This window comes from Macrobrachium rosenbergii, chromosome 13, assembly GCF_040412425.1.
Source record: "Macrobrachium rosenbergii isolate ZJJX-2024 chromosome 13, ASM4041242v1, whole genome shotgun sequence".
Lineage (NCBI taxonomy): Eukaryota > Metazoa > Arthropoda > Malacostraca > Decapoda > Palaemonidae > Macrobrachium > Macrobrachium rosenbergii.
This window is the reverse complement of record NC_089753.1, coordinates 39,356,413-39,373,249: the sequence shown is the minus strand read 5'-3', so window position 1 is coordinate 39,373,249 and position 16,837 is coordinate 39,356,413. Positions and strand designations below refer to the sequence as shown.

The 16,837-nt window shown below is 37.1% G+C and overlaps 1 protein-coding gene across 1 annotated transcript in view; it reads left to right on the top strand.

Moving 5' to 3' along the window:
• The first annotated feature begins 8,017 nt into the window (after positions 1-8,017).
• Positions 8,018-16,837, top strand: part of LOC136844763 (uncharacterized) — a 13,227-nt gene continuing 4,407 nt past the window's right edge. The window contains exon 1 of the mRNA XM_067113999.1: positions 8,018-8,107. Within this exon, the coding sequence (XP_066970100.1) occupies positions 8,018-8,107 (90 nt within the window). The remainder of the gene's footprint in view (positions 8,108-16,837) is intronic.

Genomic DNA, 16,837 nt, shown 5'->3' with positions numbered 1-16,837 from the left:
TAATGAGGTTACTGTGTAGCAAGCGAAAGCTGCCTGTCTTATCAAATTACTGATGAATAACTTTATGTATATATATATATATATATATATATATATATATATATATATATATATATATATATATACATATATATATATATATATATATATATATATATATATATTTATATATATATATATGTAGTATGTATATATACTTTTATACATACATATATATATATATATATATATATATATATATATATATATATATATATATATATATATATATATATATATATATATATTTGTTAAAAATACGCTATGATACCATTATCCAAGAAACCAATTTTCTCTTCCTCTCCCTCTCTCCACTTCATTCCGTCTTTCTGTATCTCCACCTCTCATTCACCACATCCTCTCTCTCTCTCTCTCTCTCTCTCTCTCTCTCTCTCTCTCTCTCGCTCTCTCTCGCTCTCTCTGCAGACAGAGCTGCTGAACTCGACATAATCTTAGATCGCAAAGCTTCCAGATTCGTTTAGAGATTTCCCCTCGTGATTCTCAAACTTCTCTTGACTGGTAAGTGAAAATTATAGGAATTGAAAACAAAGACGAGAGGTAAAAGTTCTTTTTATTTAAAGACTAACATGAGGCGAAATATATAAGACAGAAGAGAGAGAGAGAGAGAAAAAGAGAGAGAGAGAGAGAGAGAGGTGCCTTATATATATATATATATATATATATATATATATATATATATATATATATATATATATATATATATATATATATATATATATATATATAGGCTACACATTTATTTATTTATTTATATATTACATATAATATATATTATGTATATATATATATATATATATATATATATATATATATATATATATAGAGAGAGAGAGAGAGAGAGAGAGAGAGAGAGAGAGAGAGAGAGAGAGAGAGAGAGAGAGAGAGAGAGAGAAGGTTTTTGTACATATATATACATATATATATAAATTATGTATACTCAGTATGTGTATACATATATATATATTTATATATATATATATATATATATATATATATATATATATATATATATATATATATATATATATATATATATATATATTTATTTTTGAAAAGTCAAAAAGAGATATATTAACTGAAAACCCAACGACAGAAACAAAAAAGAATTAATTTAAAAAATCACAGATAAATGAACATTAGATTCAGTCTTTTTTCTCGTTTCTTGGTCCAAAACGATAGATTACTAATGTAAAACATATTTTTTGCTACAATTTGCATATGAAGGGTAAGTTCTCTTATAATGTAAACGATAAATGCAAAAGTTATTTTTTGCGTACACTAAAAATGGCAACCTTTTGTCCCTAAGGTAATGTGTTTGTAAAAAAAAAAAAAAAAGTAAAAAAAGTTTCTTCGGAGCAGTAGAATTTTCTGCCTGGTGGTGGCCTCACCCACGGCCCATAAAACTCTTAGCCGCGGCCCATGAAGCTCAGCCACGGTCTGGTGGTGGCCTATGTTGGTGGTACCTTTGCGCTGCCAGAAGTACGATTTTGGCTAATTTTAACCTTAAATAAAATAAAAACTAATGAGGCTAGAGGGCTAAAATTTGGTATGCTCGATGATTGGAGGGTGGATGATCAACATACCAATTTGCAGCCCTCTAGCCGTGGCAGTTTTTAAGATCTGAGGGCGGACGGACAGACAAAGCCGGCACTATAGTTTTCTGTTACAGAAAACTAAAAATAGCTGTAAATTAATGCATGTATACAGTAGAATGGCAATCTCTGGCACATTGCAAAAACTGAAATTTATGTTTCCCAAAATCTTCAATAAAACGAATGAATAACGTGTATGGCTATCATAGATTAAACCAAGATAATGAAAATGGAAAACTTTATTTTTGCAAGTTTGATGAGATCTTTAGGTCAAATCATTCCCTTCACGGAATGGTTTGGTTCTTGTCCAGTAAGTTCCTTGAGGTAAAAAGCAAAATATACTATTTTATATCATTAAAAGCAAAATATATTTCATATCATAATCACAACGTCCTTACGTCATTCATAAACTGGGTTTCTCTGTTCCGTCGTTATGTTAATGAGAAGGGAAATGAACTAGTCCCTTTCTACGAGAACAAAGAAATCAAGGTCCCATACGGCGTCCCATACATACAGTATATACATCTTAATCTTGTTCACGAGAGCAGAGAGAAAGAGAGTGTCAAGAAGACGACTTTCCCCAGGGAGAAAGCGCTAGGTGTATGGAGAAATGTAAAAGAGAAAAATCGTGCGTGCAAAACTTTCCGAACTTTCTCATCACGAATTTTAAGCGCAGCCTTTGTAAAACTTTGTCTGCGGAATGGAATGGAATATAGAGTTGAGGCCAAAGGCGAAGCACTGGGATCTATGAGGTCATTCAGCGCTGAAAGGGAAATTGAGAGTAAATAATTTGAAAGGTGTAACAGGAGGAAAACCTCGCAGTTGCACTATGAATCAGTTGTTAGGAGAGGGTGGATAGAAAGATGAAGAAAGATAATATGAATGGAGGTACAGTAAAAGGAATGAAAGGGGCTGCAGCTAGGGGCCGAAGGGACACTGCAAAGAACCTTTAGTGATGCCTACGGTGCACCCCGTTAGGTGCACTGACGGCACTACTGTCTTTGTCTGTGTCACGATTAGGAATAAATAAGAGGCTGATTTTGTGACGTCTGTGGACTTCGTCCAATTCTTGGAAATATAGTCGTCTTTATTCCCAATCTGGAATTTGGGAATTATTAAGAAGTATTTTTCTCCCTAACGATTATACAGTAATATTTAACGTGTAAATTTCGTAGAGAGAGAGAGAGAGAGAGAGAGAGAGAGAGAGAGAGAGAGAGAGAGAGAGAGGAGGGAGCGGTTGAAAGCTGATAATCTGTAAGGACAGGAAATCCTTGATACAGTACTATTTCTACGCAGAAGGTTTTGTATATTGGGTTCAATAAACCGCGGATTTAACATGCCGATATTATAAGAAAACTGCGTAAGGTTAAGACTTTCTTCAAGTTAAAATAAGTGGATTTGGTGTTATAATACATATTTAGTATGTGTGTTATGGCAATATAGTGAGCAAGTCGGTATAACTGTTTTAGATTCGTGCTGTATGAAGAATTACGTGTTTGTTTGAAGCAGAAACGTGATAGACTTCCCAGAGTGTGTGGGTATGCTAATCTCACTAAATTTTTTTATAGTTTCTTTTATTTACATATGAAAGCTATTTTAAACCAGAAATTTACAGAAGTAGCTTCCCGTTGAATGTAGAACGTTGAAAATGCAATTCCGGATTTTGCAGATTTCTTTGTTTGTAATTGTGTGTATATATATATATATATATATATATATATATATATATATATATATATATATTTTTATTTTATGTTTTTTTGATGCATATGAATGCCTGTAGACACAAACTACTTGACAGTATATATTAAACGTCTTATAACATTATTGCAACAGCATTTTATAAATTAACCTGCCTGCCATTCCTCCGGCCTACGATGAAATAAAGCAATTTCACTCTGAGCATCTGGTTCCTTAAACCATTAATCTTTGACTTGATGGATGAAGGAACATGGCCTCCATATGACGGGGTGTCCTGTATAAGGATATCGCTGGACTCGAGGAAGGTGACTTGCTGGTGATCTGCCCGTGACCTGCAGATGACCTGCTGGTGACCTGCGGGTGGTCTGCAGGTGACCTGCTGGTGACCTGCAGATGACCTGTAGGTGATCTGCAGGTGAACTGTAGATGACCTGTAAGTGACCTGCAGATGACCTGTAGGTAATCTGCAGATGACCTGTAAGTGACCTGCAGATGACCTGTAAGTGATCTGCAGATGACCTGTAAGTGACCTGCAGATGACCTGTAAGTGACCTGCAGATGGCCTGTAGGTGATCTGCAGGTGACCTGCAGATGACCTGCGGGTATCCTGCATATTACCTACAGGTGACCTGCAGATGACCTGAGGTGACCTGCGGGTGACCTACAGATGACCTGCAGGTTACCTGCAAATGACCTGCTGGTGACCTGCAGATGACCTGCTGGTGACCTGAAGCAGATTAGAGCGAGTATGATTAAACGCTCATACACTTAACAGATTCTTCTTCGTTAAGGTAAAATAAGGAAAATATCCTTCTGAACAGGGATAATATGAATGATCATAATCCTGCTTAGATGTGTCCTTACTCATGTCGTGGATGTTTCATGGCAATCAAACTAGATTACAGTCGTATTACGCATCCACTATACATATTGAATTCTATCTTTGTATATCCAGACTATTATTTATAGAGGAATAATGTGTTGCGACAGATTTGAATATCCCTCGCACGTGTGCTTGTTATTTTTCATATTTCTCATAATCACTTCTTCTGATCTTTCGTCACGGTCGCGAGTTTCTGAAAAGTGGATGAATGGGAAATCGTGTTATTTTTGTTTTCTGTAAAAGAAGACTATCGAGATGGCTATTTGTCTGTCCGTCCGCACTTTTTATGTCCACCCTCAGATCTTAAAAACTGCTGAGGCTAGAGGGCTGCAAATTGGTATGTTGATCATCCACCCTCCAATCATCAAGCATACCAAATTGCAGCCCTCTAACCTCGGTAGTTTTTATTTTATTTAAGGTTAAAGTTAGCCATAATCGTGTGTCTGGCACCGCTACAGGTGCCAACAACACAGGCCACTACCGGGGCATGGCTGAGAGTTTCATGGGCCGTGGCTGAGAGTTTCATAAAGTATTATACGCTGTACAGAAAACTCGATTGCGCCGAAGATACTTCGGCGCCTTTATTACTTGTTTTAATAGAAGTTAATTTGCTTGATTAAGAAGACCTAAAGTATGAATGTGGCTGTGACTGATATCTTATTTTTTTCCCCTTCGAGGTTCCCTTGCAAAGAAAAAACAACTTTTTTTGAGAGAGATCAATATTTATACGCACGCGCATTTATGTAACTGTTGCAAAAAAAAATCTGTAATTATGAATTCAATATTTCCGTGGGAACGTGAAGCCTCTTCTTCACCAAATCATAAAATTTGCCAAAACTGACAATCTCCGTAGGGAGTAGTGCCGTCAGTGCACCTCATGTGGTGCACTGTAGTCATTACTTAAGGTTCTTTGCAGCGTCCCTTCGGCCCCTAGCTGCAACCCCATTTGTTCCTTTTACTGTACCTCCTTTCATATTCTCTTTCTTCCGTCTTAATTTCTACTCTCTCTTAACAATTGATTCATAGTGCAGCTGCGAGGCTTTCCTCCTGTTACACCTTTCAAACTTTTACTGTCAGTTTCCGTTCCAGCGCTGAATGACTTCATAGGTCCCAGCGCTTGGCCTTTGGCCTAAATTCTATGTTCTGTTCAGTTCAAAGCGGACAACATAATGAGGAGACGAGCGAATGGAATAAAAAGAAAATTTTTACACTTTATCGTTTATTAATCTCCACCGTCATTTTCTTTCCGAGAAAGCATCCAGGGAGAGACAATCACCGCTAGAGCAATTTGAATACCCTTTCGTCCTCTCATTTGCTCAAGTAAAGCAAGACCTGTTTTTCCGAAACCCCTTTGGATAAAAAAAAAATCCCATTTGATTGTCCGTTTGTGATTCATTCGATCGCCGCCGAGCTGTTGTCGTCGCGAGAGTAAAAGGAGAATGAAAAAAAAAATCCCATTTGACTGTCCGTTCGTGATTTATTCGATCACCGAGCTGTCGTCGTCGCGAGAATATAAAAAAATAAATTCCATTTAACTGCCCGCTCCTGATTTATTCGATCGCCGAGCTGTCGTCGTCGTCGTCGCGAGAGTAAAAGGGGAATGGAAGAGCGGCAAAAACGACAATCGGTTTTACCGCGAGAGCTTTTCAAACACTTAAGTGCTCCCTTTATCTTGAGAATGAAAGAAAACGGACCCTTCTGACCTCAATCGGTTCTAAAGTCAAATCACTTGTTTCAAAGAACGTTCTGTTTTCGTTCCTTTGTGCCCAAAGGGGCGTTCTCTCCGTTCCTCCTCCAGCGGGGCATCATTAAAATCAATCCTGAGAATCGTTTCAGTGTCGAAGCTATCAAAGCGTTCACAACAAAAGCCTGATTTTTTTTTTTTTGAGTTACGCAGATTGCTTCTTTTTCAAGTGAACAGTGGCATGCTTTGACTGTCTCACGTCCTCTACTATACACATACATGTACACGTGAATTATACTTATCCACACGCATGCATATATATATATATATATATATATATATATATATATATATATATATATATATATATATATATATATACTATTATTTATATTTATATATAATGTATATAATGTATATATACATATATAATATTATAAATATATATATATATGTATATATAAAAATATATAAATATACAGTATATATATGTACATACATATATATTATATATATATATATATATATATATGTATGTATAAAGCCGTGTTAATAGATAGATAGATAGATAGATAGATAGATAGATAGATAGAGAAATGACCCTCGTGGTCCAGTATGTATCAACCTCGCCTCACCGGTAAGAGACCCCAAGATCGATCCAGCGGGGAGAGGGAACAGTTTTTCTGAAAACACCATCGTGCCTCTGTGGACCTAAAGTAATGAATTAGGAATCAGGTAGTTAGCTGGTTGTGCTATGCCACGGCCATACTGAAGAAGGTGTGGGCCTAGCAACCTCATCCTAAAAGGTGTTTTAGGAACGCAAAGGTTATCTTCTTCTAGAGTCTATGGAGAAAAAAATGCATTTGCTTCATATATTATATATATATATATATATATATATATATATATATATATATATATATATATATATATATATATATATTATATATATACACTCATGAATAAATGTATGGAGGTTCGATGTACTGCTGATGAGCCTTCTGTGTAGGTGTATGAAGCAGCTAAAGTGGAAGTTTTATGCACAGGGTTTCGTCCACGACTTATTAGTTAAAGTATGAATGTAGCAGTGACTGTTTTCTTCTATTTCTTCTTTGATATTGGAAAGGCTTACTGGGGAATACTTATTATATATATATATATATATATATATATATATATATATATATATATATATATATATATATATATATATATATATGTATATATATATGTGTGTGTGTGTTTGTATATATATAAATATATAAATATATATATATATATATATATATATATATATATATATATATACATATATACATATATACATATATAAATATATATATATGTGTGTTGTGTGCGTGTGTGTGTGTGTGCTCGAGTTAAAATTTAATTGTAGCTATGGTAAGAGAAGAAAAGACTACGTAACGAATCCTTCAAACCGCGATCCTAAGGCAGAGGATTCCAATTACGACAATTTCTCTGAAGAGCCGTTTCTCAGCAGTGTGTGTGTGTGTGTGTTTGTGTGCGTGCGTGCATGCGTGTATGTATGTGTTATTACATGTCTGTATGTGTGTGTGTTTGTGTGTGTGTATGACGTTCTCAGAGCTCTTGGCTGATCTGGAAATTATTTATTTCCAAGTAATTCTTTTCCTTGAAAGTTTCACGTCATTGACTTTCTGTGTCATAAAGAAAGCTAACAAGCGAGAGAGAGAGAGAGAGAGAGAGAGAGAGAGAGAGAGAGAGAGAGAGAGAGAGAGAGAGAAGGGAGGGCCATGCCGATCAAGTATTTCCGAATTGTCACATTCAAACTTATATTTTCGTTAACAAAAATTTTGTCTTTCTAGAAAGTACTGAAGTAGCTTGGATACCGAACCATCAACTTGCGGGACTTAATGTTTGACGTGGTGTCCGAAAAATAGTGCAAAAGCTAATGACTAACTGTAAGCTGTTGTGATGCTGGGGTATTAGATAACGGGATCTCATGCTGCATTTCCGATTTTAAAACATTCTATAAATGTTCATTAAGTAGTGAATAAATATGTTCAGAAAATGACATAAGTCGCTTCATTCTCTTCTCTACCGGTACTGCTTTAGACAATGATCCAGATGATCTCTTCAGAATTGAGTCCCAACTTCCTCCTCATTATGCGCAGCACGTGTCAAGCCTTCTCGACCCTTCGACTTCACGTAAGATAAGTATACCATTCATGTTTCTCTCTCTCTCTCTCTCTCTCTCTCTCTCTCTTTCTTTCTTTCTTTCTTTCTTTCTTCTTCTTCTTCTTCTTCTTCTTCTTCTTCTTTCAATATACCCTTTATCCGGTATTTGCTTTCAATTGCATTAGGAGTCAACAGCTTCCATTCCTTATCATCATGTATGATATTTATGCCATTTATATTCTCTCTCTCTCTCTCTCTCTCTCTCTCTCTCTCTCTCTCTCTTCTTCTTCTTCTTCTTCTTCTTCTTCTTCTTCTTCTTCTTCCAAAATATCCTTTATCCGGCATTTTGCTTTTAATTACATTTCTTCTTCTGCCGAAAATGAAAACTATTTCCATCCTTAGTGGATGTGTAACTTATTTATTCGCTTTTAAAGATTTTTTTTCAGCTCGTTAATTGTCTCTTATTTTCCTTTCTTCTCGAATTTCAGAAAACGAGGAAAATTTACTTTCGAATGATAAATATTTTTCTAAATATTTATTCTCTTAAGGGGAACGGTGATGGTGGAGAGAGAGAGAGAGAGAGAGAGAGAGAGAGAGAGAGAGAGAGAGCGTAGGACACTCATCCTTCTTTAAAAAAAAAATATTGTAGTCTAACTCGAGTACTCTTATACGATTTTTAATCATTATTTTCGCTGTTTCAGATATATTTGAAAGGAAAAATATTATATATATATACTACCTTTGACCTTAAAATTTTTTTCCTTGGCATTTGCTTGTATGTGTGTATGTCTACATAATTAGGATTCTTGAAAATGAGGAAAATGGCTTACGTGTGTCTGTTTTTCCTCTCTTTCCTTTTGACATTTTCAGGTTAAAGCAAGTAAATTATGGCTGCCTGTTTACACAAACAATGGTAGAACTTCATCGGGATTGCGTAGGCTAGAATATATATATATATATATATATATATATATATATATATATATATATATATATATATATATATATATATATATATGTGTGTGTGTGTGTGTGTGTGCGTATATGTGTACAGTGTGTGTGTGTGTAGCATATATACTGTATATATGTGTGTGTGAGTTTGTGTGTGTGTGTGCATTAAAAAACACAAATAAGCATCAAATACCATCTTTCATTTCACACAGCCTCATTTTGCAATCCAAGTGAACGCACAACAAATACGTTACACCAAGTTCTTCAATGAACGAGCAAAGCGAATGAAGAACAACGGCGTGACGCAAAAACCGCCCGCAATCCATCGTCCGTGAGACAGTCCATGGACCATCGAATGATGCTCCCGCCTTGTGGTCTCTCCCTGTGCGCATGCGTCCTTGGTTAGAGGTTTCCTAACGGCGACAGAATCCACATTAACCATTAACGGTCTCATGATCGCCCTTGGAGAAATGTGAGTATTTGGTTATTAGATGGATATTTCAGTGAAAATATTTCAGTTCTCTATATACAGTTTAGGGTTTTGAGGTCAGGGAAAATAATTATTACGGGTTTCCATCTCGAGGTTGCCATTAGCCTCCGGATGAAGAAACTCGTCTGGAAGAATAACATTTCGGTAGGAAGCATCAAAGAGAACACATTTTTCAAGGCACCGAACGTTTTTATTAAAAGGAACAGACTAAAGGAAAACATTTTTTTTAATGTCTCCTCCTTAGACAAGCGGCGTTTTTATACTGAGATCAAAGTGTTATCATTTTTTTGGGAGTGAATATAACGCAAAGAGCCTTCCTTACCTTGACGTTTATTTTGGTCATTTTTGTGCGGGTGACGCTGTAATTATATGATAATTAATGCTCATTTGTAGTCATTGTCTGATGTTGACTGGGTAAGCTCTCCCTGTTTTGCTTAGATATTGTTACAAACTAATTATATAAGAAATTTTTTTTATTTCCCAGTAACCGGGTTTAGGCTAGGACTGCACTGCAGTAGTACTATCTTACTGTACAGCGTAGTTTAGGTAATACTTACATATCACAGGTACACCATAAGCAGTACCTAGTACAGCAATCTCTTGGCTTTGCACGGCGCACCGTAGGCAACACCAGTGGTTCCTTATGTTATCTGATACGTCTCCAGGTTCATTTATTTCTGCACTTTACTTACCATTAGTCCCATTTCGTCTCATTCCTAGTTGCTATTCAAAGTCTCCAATTGAGCCTTGTTCCGATTTGAAGCTTTCGTTGAAGAACAAAGCCTTTGGCTCAACCCTTCGAGCGTCTAAAAATGAATAATTGATTTAGCTAAATAAACTTTAATCACAATAGAAGCAATTATGAGAATAATCAGGTGTGAAATTGGTTTCATAATATATATATATAATTATATATATATGTATGTATATATACATGTATAACTGAATCACGAAAATATGGAATGTGATGAATATATAAGTAAAGACAAAATCCACGAAGGAAAGAGAAACAGTGGAGTGCTGCAAGGCCTTTCGACTTCTTGTCCTTTACTTAGTCTGCTAAGTAAAGGACAAGAAGTCGAAAGGCCTTGAATACTCCATTGTATCTCTTTCCTTCGTGGATTTTATACGTATATATATATATATATATATATATATATATATATATATATATATATATATATATATATATACATGTTTGTGTGTTTATGTGTGTATGAGTGTGTATCTGTGTGCATGCAAAGATAACAGTTGAACTGGGGAGGAAGGGATGAAAACGTGGCTATAAATAAAACTAACAGAACTGAGTTTGATGAAAAGGAAGTGAAGTGAGAAGAACATACATATGAAAATAAGGGTTGACAAAATGGACCCGAGTTCAAGACATGGAAGTAGAAAGCATTTTTTTTTAGCTAACTTTCCTTTATGGAAGTGAAGTGATGATGTGAATGCAAACGAAAGAAAAAAGGCTGAAACAGTTAAGATGTAATGCTTACATATTTTATGTGGTGTAAAAATAATGGAAAGGTAAGAAATGTGGAGATACGAAGAGGTGGTAAAGAATAAATGCAGACATTAAGGATGGATCGGTCATGTGGGAAGAATAGGAGACAGTAGGTTGATGAAAATGGTGCAAGGAGGACCTAGGAAGTGCAGGCTAGGTGGAATGAAAGAGGCGTTAGAAAAGAAGGGCTTTAATATCCGGGAACTGCAGAAATTCATGAACAGCAGTGGTGAATGGTGCAATGTACGTAGGAGGTTTAATGTGTTGCCAGTGAGCTTTCTGTGTAGGGGGTATGATACAGCTAAGGCTGAAGAAGTTTTCTGTATTTGTGAGTCCCGTGTCAGGAGATATGGCTTAATATATATATATATATATATATATATATATATATATATATATATATATATATATATATATATATATATATATATATATATATACTGTATATATATATATATAATAACTATCGCATTGATTTTTAAGTTGCTGAACCGTGGATGAATCACAAATAAATAAAACTTCTTCAGCCTTAGCTGTTTCATACCCCCTACACAGAAGGCTCACTGGCAGCACATTGAACCTCCTGCACACAATGCACCGTACTTTCATATACTTTTATTATTGTCAGCAACACCAGTGCATATTTCAGATTTAATAGATGAAAACGCACATATTTCCTTCTGAAATTAGTAGCTGAAAAAGCAGCAGCAATCGGGAAATAGCATTAGTATTTTTTTTTAAATTATGGTTTTTATTGTTGTAACTCTTAATGATAACACTAGTAGCCTAATACTAATAATAGCGTTGCTGTGTTACGGGCAGTAATAGAACTAGCATAACATTACTGATAATAACAGTTGGTGTGTTACTAGCAGTAACAGAACTAGCATAATAACACTAATAACAGCAGTTGTGTTACTGGCAGTAATAGAACTAGCATAATTATACTAATAATAGCAGTTGTTTGTTACTAGCAGTAATAAAACCAGCATAATAATACTAATAATAGCTGTTGTTTGTTACTAGCAGTAATAGAACTAGCATAATAATACTAATAATAGCAGTTGTTGTATTACTAGCAGTAACAGAACTAGCATAATAATACTGATAATAGCAGTTGTTGTGTTACCAGCAGTAATAGAACTAGCATAATTAATACTAATCATAGCAGTTGTTGTGTTACCAGCAGTAATAGAACTAGCATAATTAATACTAATCATAGCAGTTGTTGTGTTACCAGCTGTAGTAAAACTAGCAAAATAATACTAAATCATAGCAGTTGTTGTGTTACTAGCAGCAATAGAACTAGCATAATTAATGCTAATAACAGAAGTTGTGATGTTACTAACAGTAATAGAACTAGCATAATTTTAATACTAATAATAGCAGTTGTGTTACTAGCAGTAATAGAACTAGCATAATTAACCCTAATAATAGCAGTTGTTGCGTTACTAGCAGTAATAGAACTAGCATAATAACACTAACAACAGCAGGTGTTTGTTACTAGCAGTAACAGAGCTAGCAGATTCTAATCAGAACCAGCAGACTCTAATGACAATCACTGATTATGTCTTCCTCTTGTACTTTGGCTCTTACCCTTTAAAACCACTTAGTAGCGGACTCGCTCGCTTGAATTTCCATGGCAAGATATTCTCAAGAATAACCCCGAGGCAATAACCACATCAAAGAACAGAAGTTAACAGGGGCAGGGACCACCATCTTCTAGATTCCCCCCCTCCCCCCACTTTCCTCATATCACGGTCTCTTAAACATTTCTCTCATTTCGAACCGTCCATCTTTTTTTCTGGTACCCTTTTATCTTCTTATTCTAGATTTTCCATCCTCTTCGCTTTTGAAAGTCAGCTTTCATCTTTCCCTTCTTCTTCTTCTTCTTCTTCTTCTTCTTCTTCTTCTTCTTCTTCTTCTTCCAGAATCATTTTGGGAAGGCACAATTGTGAACATCTCAAAGTACAAAGTAGGGATGATCTCAGGGTAAAGGATTCTCGTAGGAAGGAAGGTGTGACAAAGGAGACAAGGGGAGGGAAGAGAGGAAGGAGGGAAGGAAGGAAGAAAGGAGGAGAACGATGGAGAGTAATTTTGGGGTAAAGCAGAAACAGAAGAGAATGAAATGGTGGAGAAAACACTGTATGAGAAAGGAGGAACTGGAGGAAAAACACTGTATGAGAAAGGAGGAACTGGAGGAAAAACACTGTATGAGAAAGGAGGAACTGGAGGAAAAACACTGTATGAGAAAGGAGGAACTGGAGGAAAACACTGTATGAGAAAGGAGGAACTGGAGGAAAAACACTGTATGAGAAAGGAGGAACTGGAGGAAAACACTGTATGAGAAAGGAGGAACTGGAGGAAAAACACTGTATGAGAAAGGAGGAACTGGAGGAAAACACTGTATGAGAAAGGAGGAACTGGAGGAAAAACACTGTATGAGAAAGGAGGAACTGGAGGAAAAACACTGTATGAGAAAGGAGGAACTGGAGGAAAAAAACTCTATGAGAAAGGAGGAACTGGAGGAAAAACACTGTATGAGAAAGGAGGAACTGGAGGAAAAACACTGTATGAGAAAGGAGGAACTGGAGGAAAACACTGTATGAGAAAAGAGGAACTGGAGGAAAAACACTGTATGAGAAAGGGAGGAACTGGAGGAAAAACACTGTATGAGAAAGGGAGGAACTGGAGGAAAAACACTGTATGAGAAAGGAGGAACTGGAGGAAAACACTGTATGAGAAAGGAGGAACTGGAGGAAAAACACTGTATGAGAAAGGAGGAACTGGAGGAAAAAACACTTTATGAGAAAGGAGGAACTGGAGGAAAAAACACTATGAGAAAGGAGGAACTGGAGGAAAAAAACTCTATGAGAAAGGAGGAACTGGAGGAAAAAACACTGTATGAGAAAGGGAGGAACTGGAGGAAAACACTGTATGAGAAAGGGAGGAACTGGAGGAAAAACACTGTGTGAGAAAGGAGGAACTGGAGGAAAAAACACGGTCTGAGAAAGGAGAAACTAAAGGAAAAAACACGGTCTGAGAAAAGAGGAACTGGAGGAAAAAAACACTGTATGAGAAAGGAGAAACTGAAGGAAAAAAACACGGTCTGAGAAAGGAGGAACTGGAGGAAAAAACACGGTCTGAGAAAGGAGGAACTGGAGGAAAAAAAAAACACGGTCTGAGAAAGGAGGAACTGGAGGAAAAAACACGGTCTGAGAAAGGAGGAACTGGAGGAAAAAACACGGTCTGAGAAAGGAGGAACTGGAGGAAAAAACACGGTCTGAGAAAGGAGGAACTGGAGGAAAACACTGTATGAGAAAGGAGGAACTGGAGGAAAACACTGTATGAGAAAGGAGGAACTGGAGGAAAAACACTGTATGAGAAAGGAGGAACTGGAGGAAAACACTGTATGAGAAAGGAGGAACTGGAGGAAAAACACTGTATGAGAAAGGAGGAACTGGAGGAAAAAACACTGTATGAAAAGGAGGAACTGGAGGAAAAAAAAACACTATGAGAAAGGAGGAACTGGAGGAAAAAAAACTCTATGAGAAAGGAGGAACTGGAGGAAAAACACTGTATGAGAAAGGAGGAACTGGAGGAGAACACTGTATGAGAAAGGAGGAACTGGAGGAAAAACACTGTGTGAGAAAGGAGGAACTGGAGGAAAAAACACGGTCTGAGAAAGGAGAAACTAAAGGAAAAAACACGGTCTGAGGAAAGAGGAACTGGAGGAAAAAACACTGTATGAGAAAGGAGAAACTGAAGGAAAAAACACGGTCTGAGAAAGGAGGAACTGGAGGAAAAACACGGTCTGAGAAAGGAGGAACTGGAGGAAAAACACGGTCTGAGAAAGGAGGAACTGGAGGAAAAACACGGTCTGAGAAAGGAGGAACTGGAGGAAAAACACACAGTCTGAGAAAGGAGGAACTGGAGGAAAACACTGTATGAGAAAGGAGGAACTGGAGGAAAACACTGTATGAGAAAGGAGGAACTAGAGGAAAAAACACTGTATGAGAAAGGAGGAACTGGAGGAAAACACTGTATGAGAAAGGAGGAACTGGAGGAAAAACACTGTGTATGAGAAAGGAGGAACTGGAGGAAAAAACACTGTATGAGAAAGGAGGAACTGGAGGAAAAAACACTATGAGAAAGGAGGAACTGGAGGAAAAACACTGTATGAGAAAGGAGGAACTGGAGGAAAACACTGTATGAGAAAGGAGGAACTGGAGGAAAAACACTGTGTGAGAAAGGAGGAACTGGAGGAAAAAACACGGTCTGAGAAAGGAGAAACTAAAGGAAAAAACACGGTCTGAGAAAAGAGGAACTGGAGGAAAAAACACTGTATGAGAAAGGAGAAACTGAAGGAAAAAACACGGTCTGAGAAAGGAGGAACTGGAGGGAAAAACACGGTCTGAGAAAGGAGGAACTGGAGGAAAAAACACGGTCTGAGAAAGGAGGAACTGGAGGAAAAAACACGGTCTGAGAAAGGAGGAACTGGAGGAAAAAACACGGTCTGAGAAAGGAGAAACTGAAGGAAAAAACACGGTCTGAGAAAGGAGGAACTGGAGGAAAAAACACGGTCTGAGAAAGGAGAAACTAAAGGAAAAAACACGGTCTGAGAAAAGAGGAACTGGAGGAAAAAACACTGTATGAGAAAGGAGAAACTGAAGGAAAAAACACGGTCTGAGAAAGGAGGAACTGGAGGAAAAAACACGGTCTGAGAAAGGAGGAACTGGAGGAAAAAACACGGTCTGAGAAAGGAGGAACTGGAGGAAAAAAAAACACGGTCTGAGAAAGGAGGAACTGGAGGAAAAAACACGGTCTGAGAAAAGGAGGAACTGGAGGAAAACACTGTATGAGAAAGGATGAACTGGAGGAAAACACTGTATGAGAAAGGAGGAACTGGAGGAAAAACACTGTATGAGAAAGGAGGAACTAGAGGAAAACACTGTATGAGAAAGGAGGAACTGGAGGAAAAACACTGTATGAGAAAGGAGAACTGGAGGAAAAAACACTGTATGAGAAAGGAGGAACTGGAGGAAAAAACACTATGAGAAAGGAGGAACTGGAGGAAAAAACTCTATGAGAAAGGAGGAACTGGAGGAAAAACACTGTATGAGAAAGGAGGAACTGGAGGAAAACACTGTATGAGAAAGGAGGAACTGGAGGAAAAACACTGTGTGAGAAAGGAGGAACTGGAGGAAAAAAACACGGTCTGAGAAAGGAGAAACTAAAGGAAAAAAACAGTCTGAGGAAAGAGGAACTGGAGGAAAAAACACTGTATGAGAAAGGAGAAACTGAAGGAAAAAACACGGTCTGAGAAAGGAGGAACTGGAGGAAAAAACACGGTCTGAGAAAGGAGGAACTGGAGGAAAAACACGGTCTGAGAAAGGAGGAACTGGAGGAAAAAACACGGTCTGAGAAAGGAGGAACTGGAGGAAAAAACACGGTCTGAGAAAGGAGGAACTGGAGGAAAACACTGTATGAGAAAGGAGGAACTGGAGGAAAACACTGTATGAGAAAGGAGGAACTAGAGGAAAAACACTGTATGAGAAAGGAGGAACTGGAGGAAAACACTGTATGAGAAAGGAGGAACTGGAGGAAAAACACTGTATGAGAAAGGAGGAACTGGAGGAAAAAACACTGTATGAGAAAGGAGGAACTGGAGGAAAAAACACTATGAGAAAGGAGGAACTGGAGGAAAAAAAACTCTATGAGAAAGGAGGAACTGGAGGAAAAACACTGTATGAGAAAGGAGGAACTGGAGGAAAACACTGTATGAGAAAGGAGGAACTGGAGGAAAAACACTGTG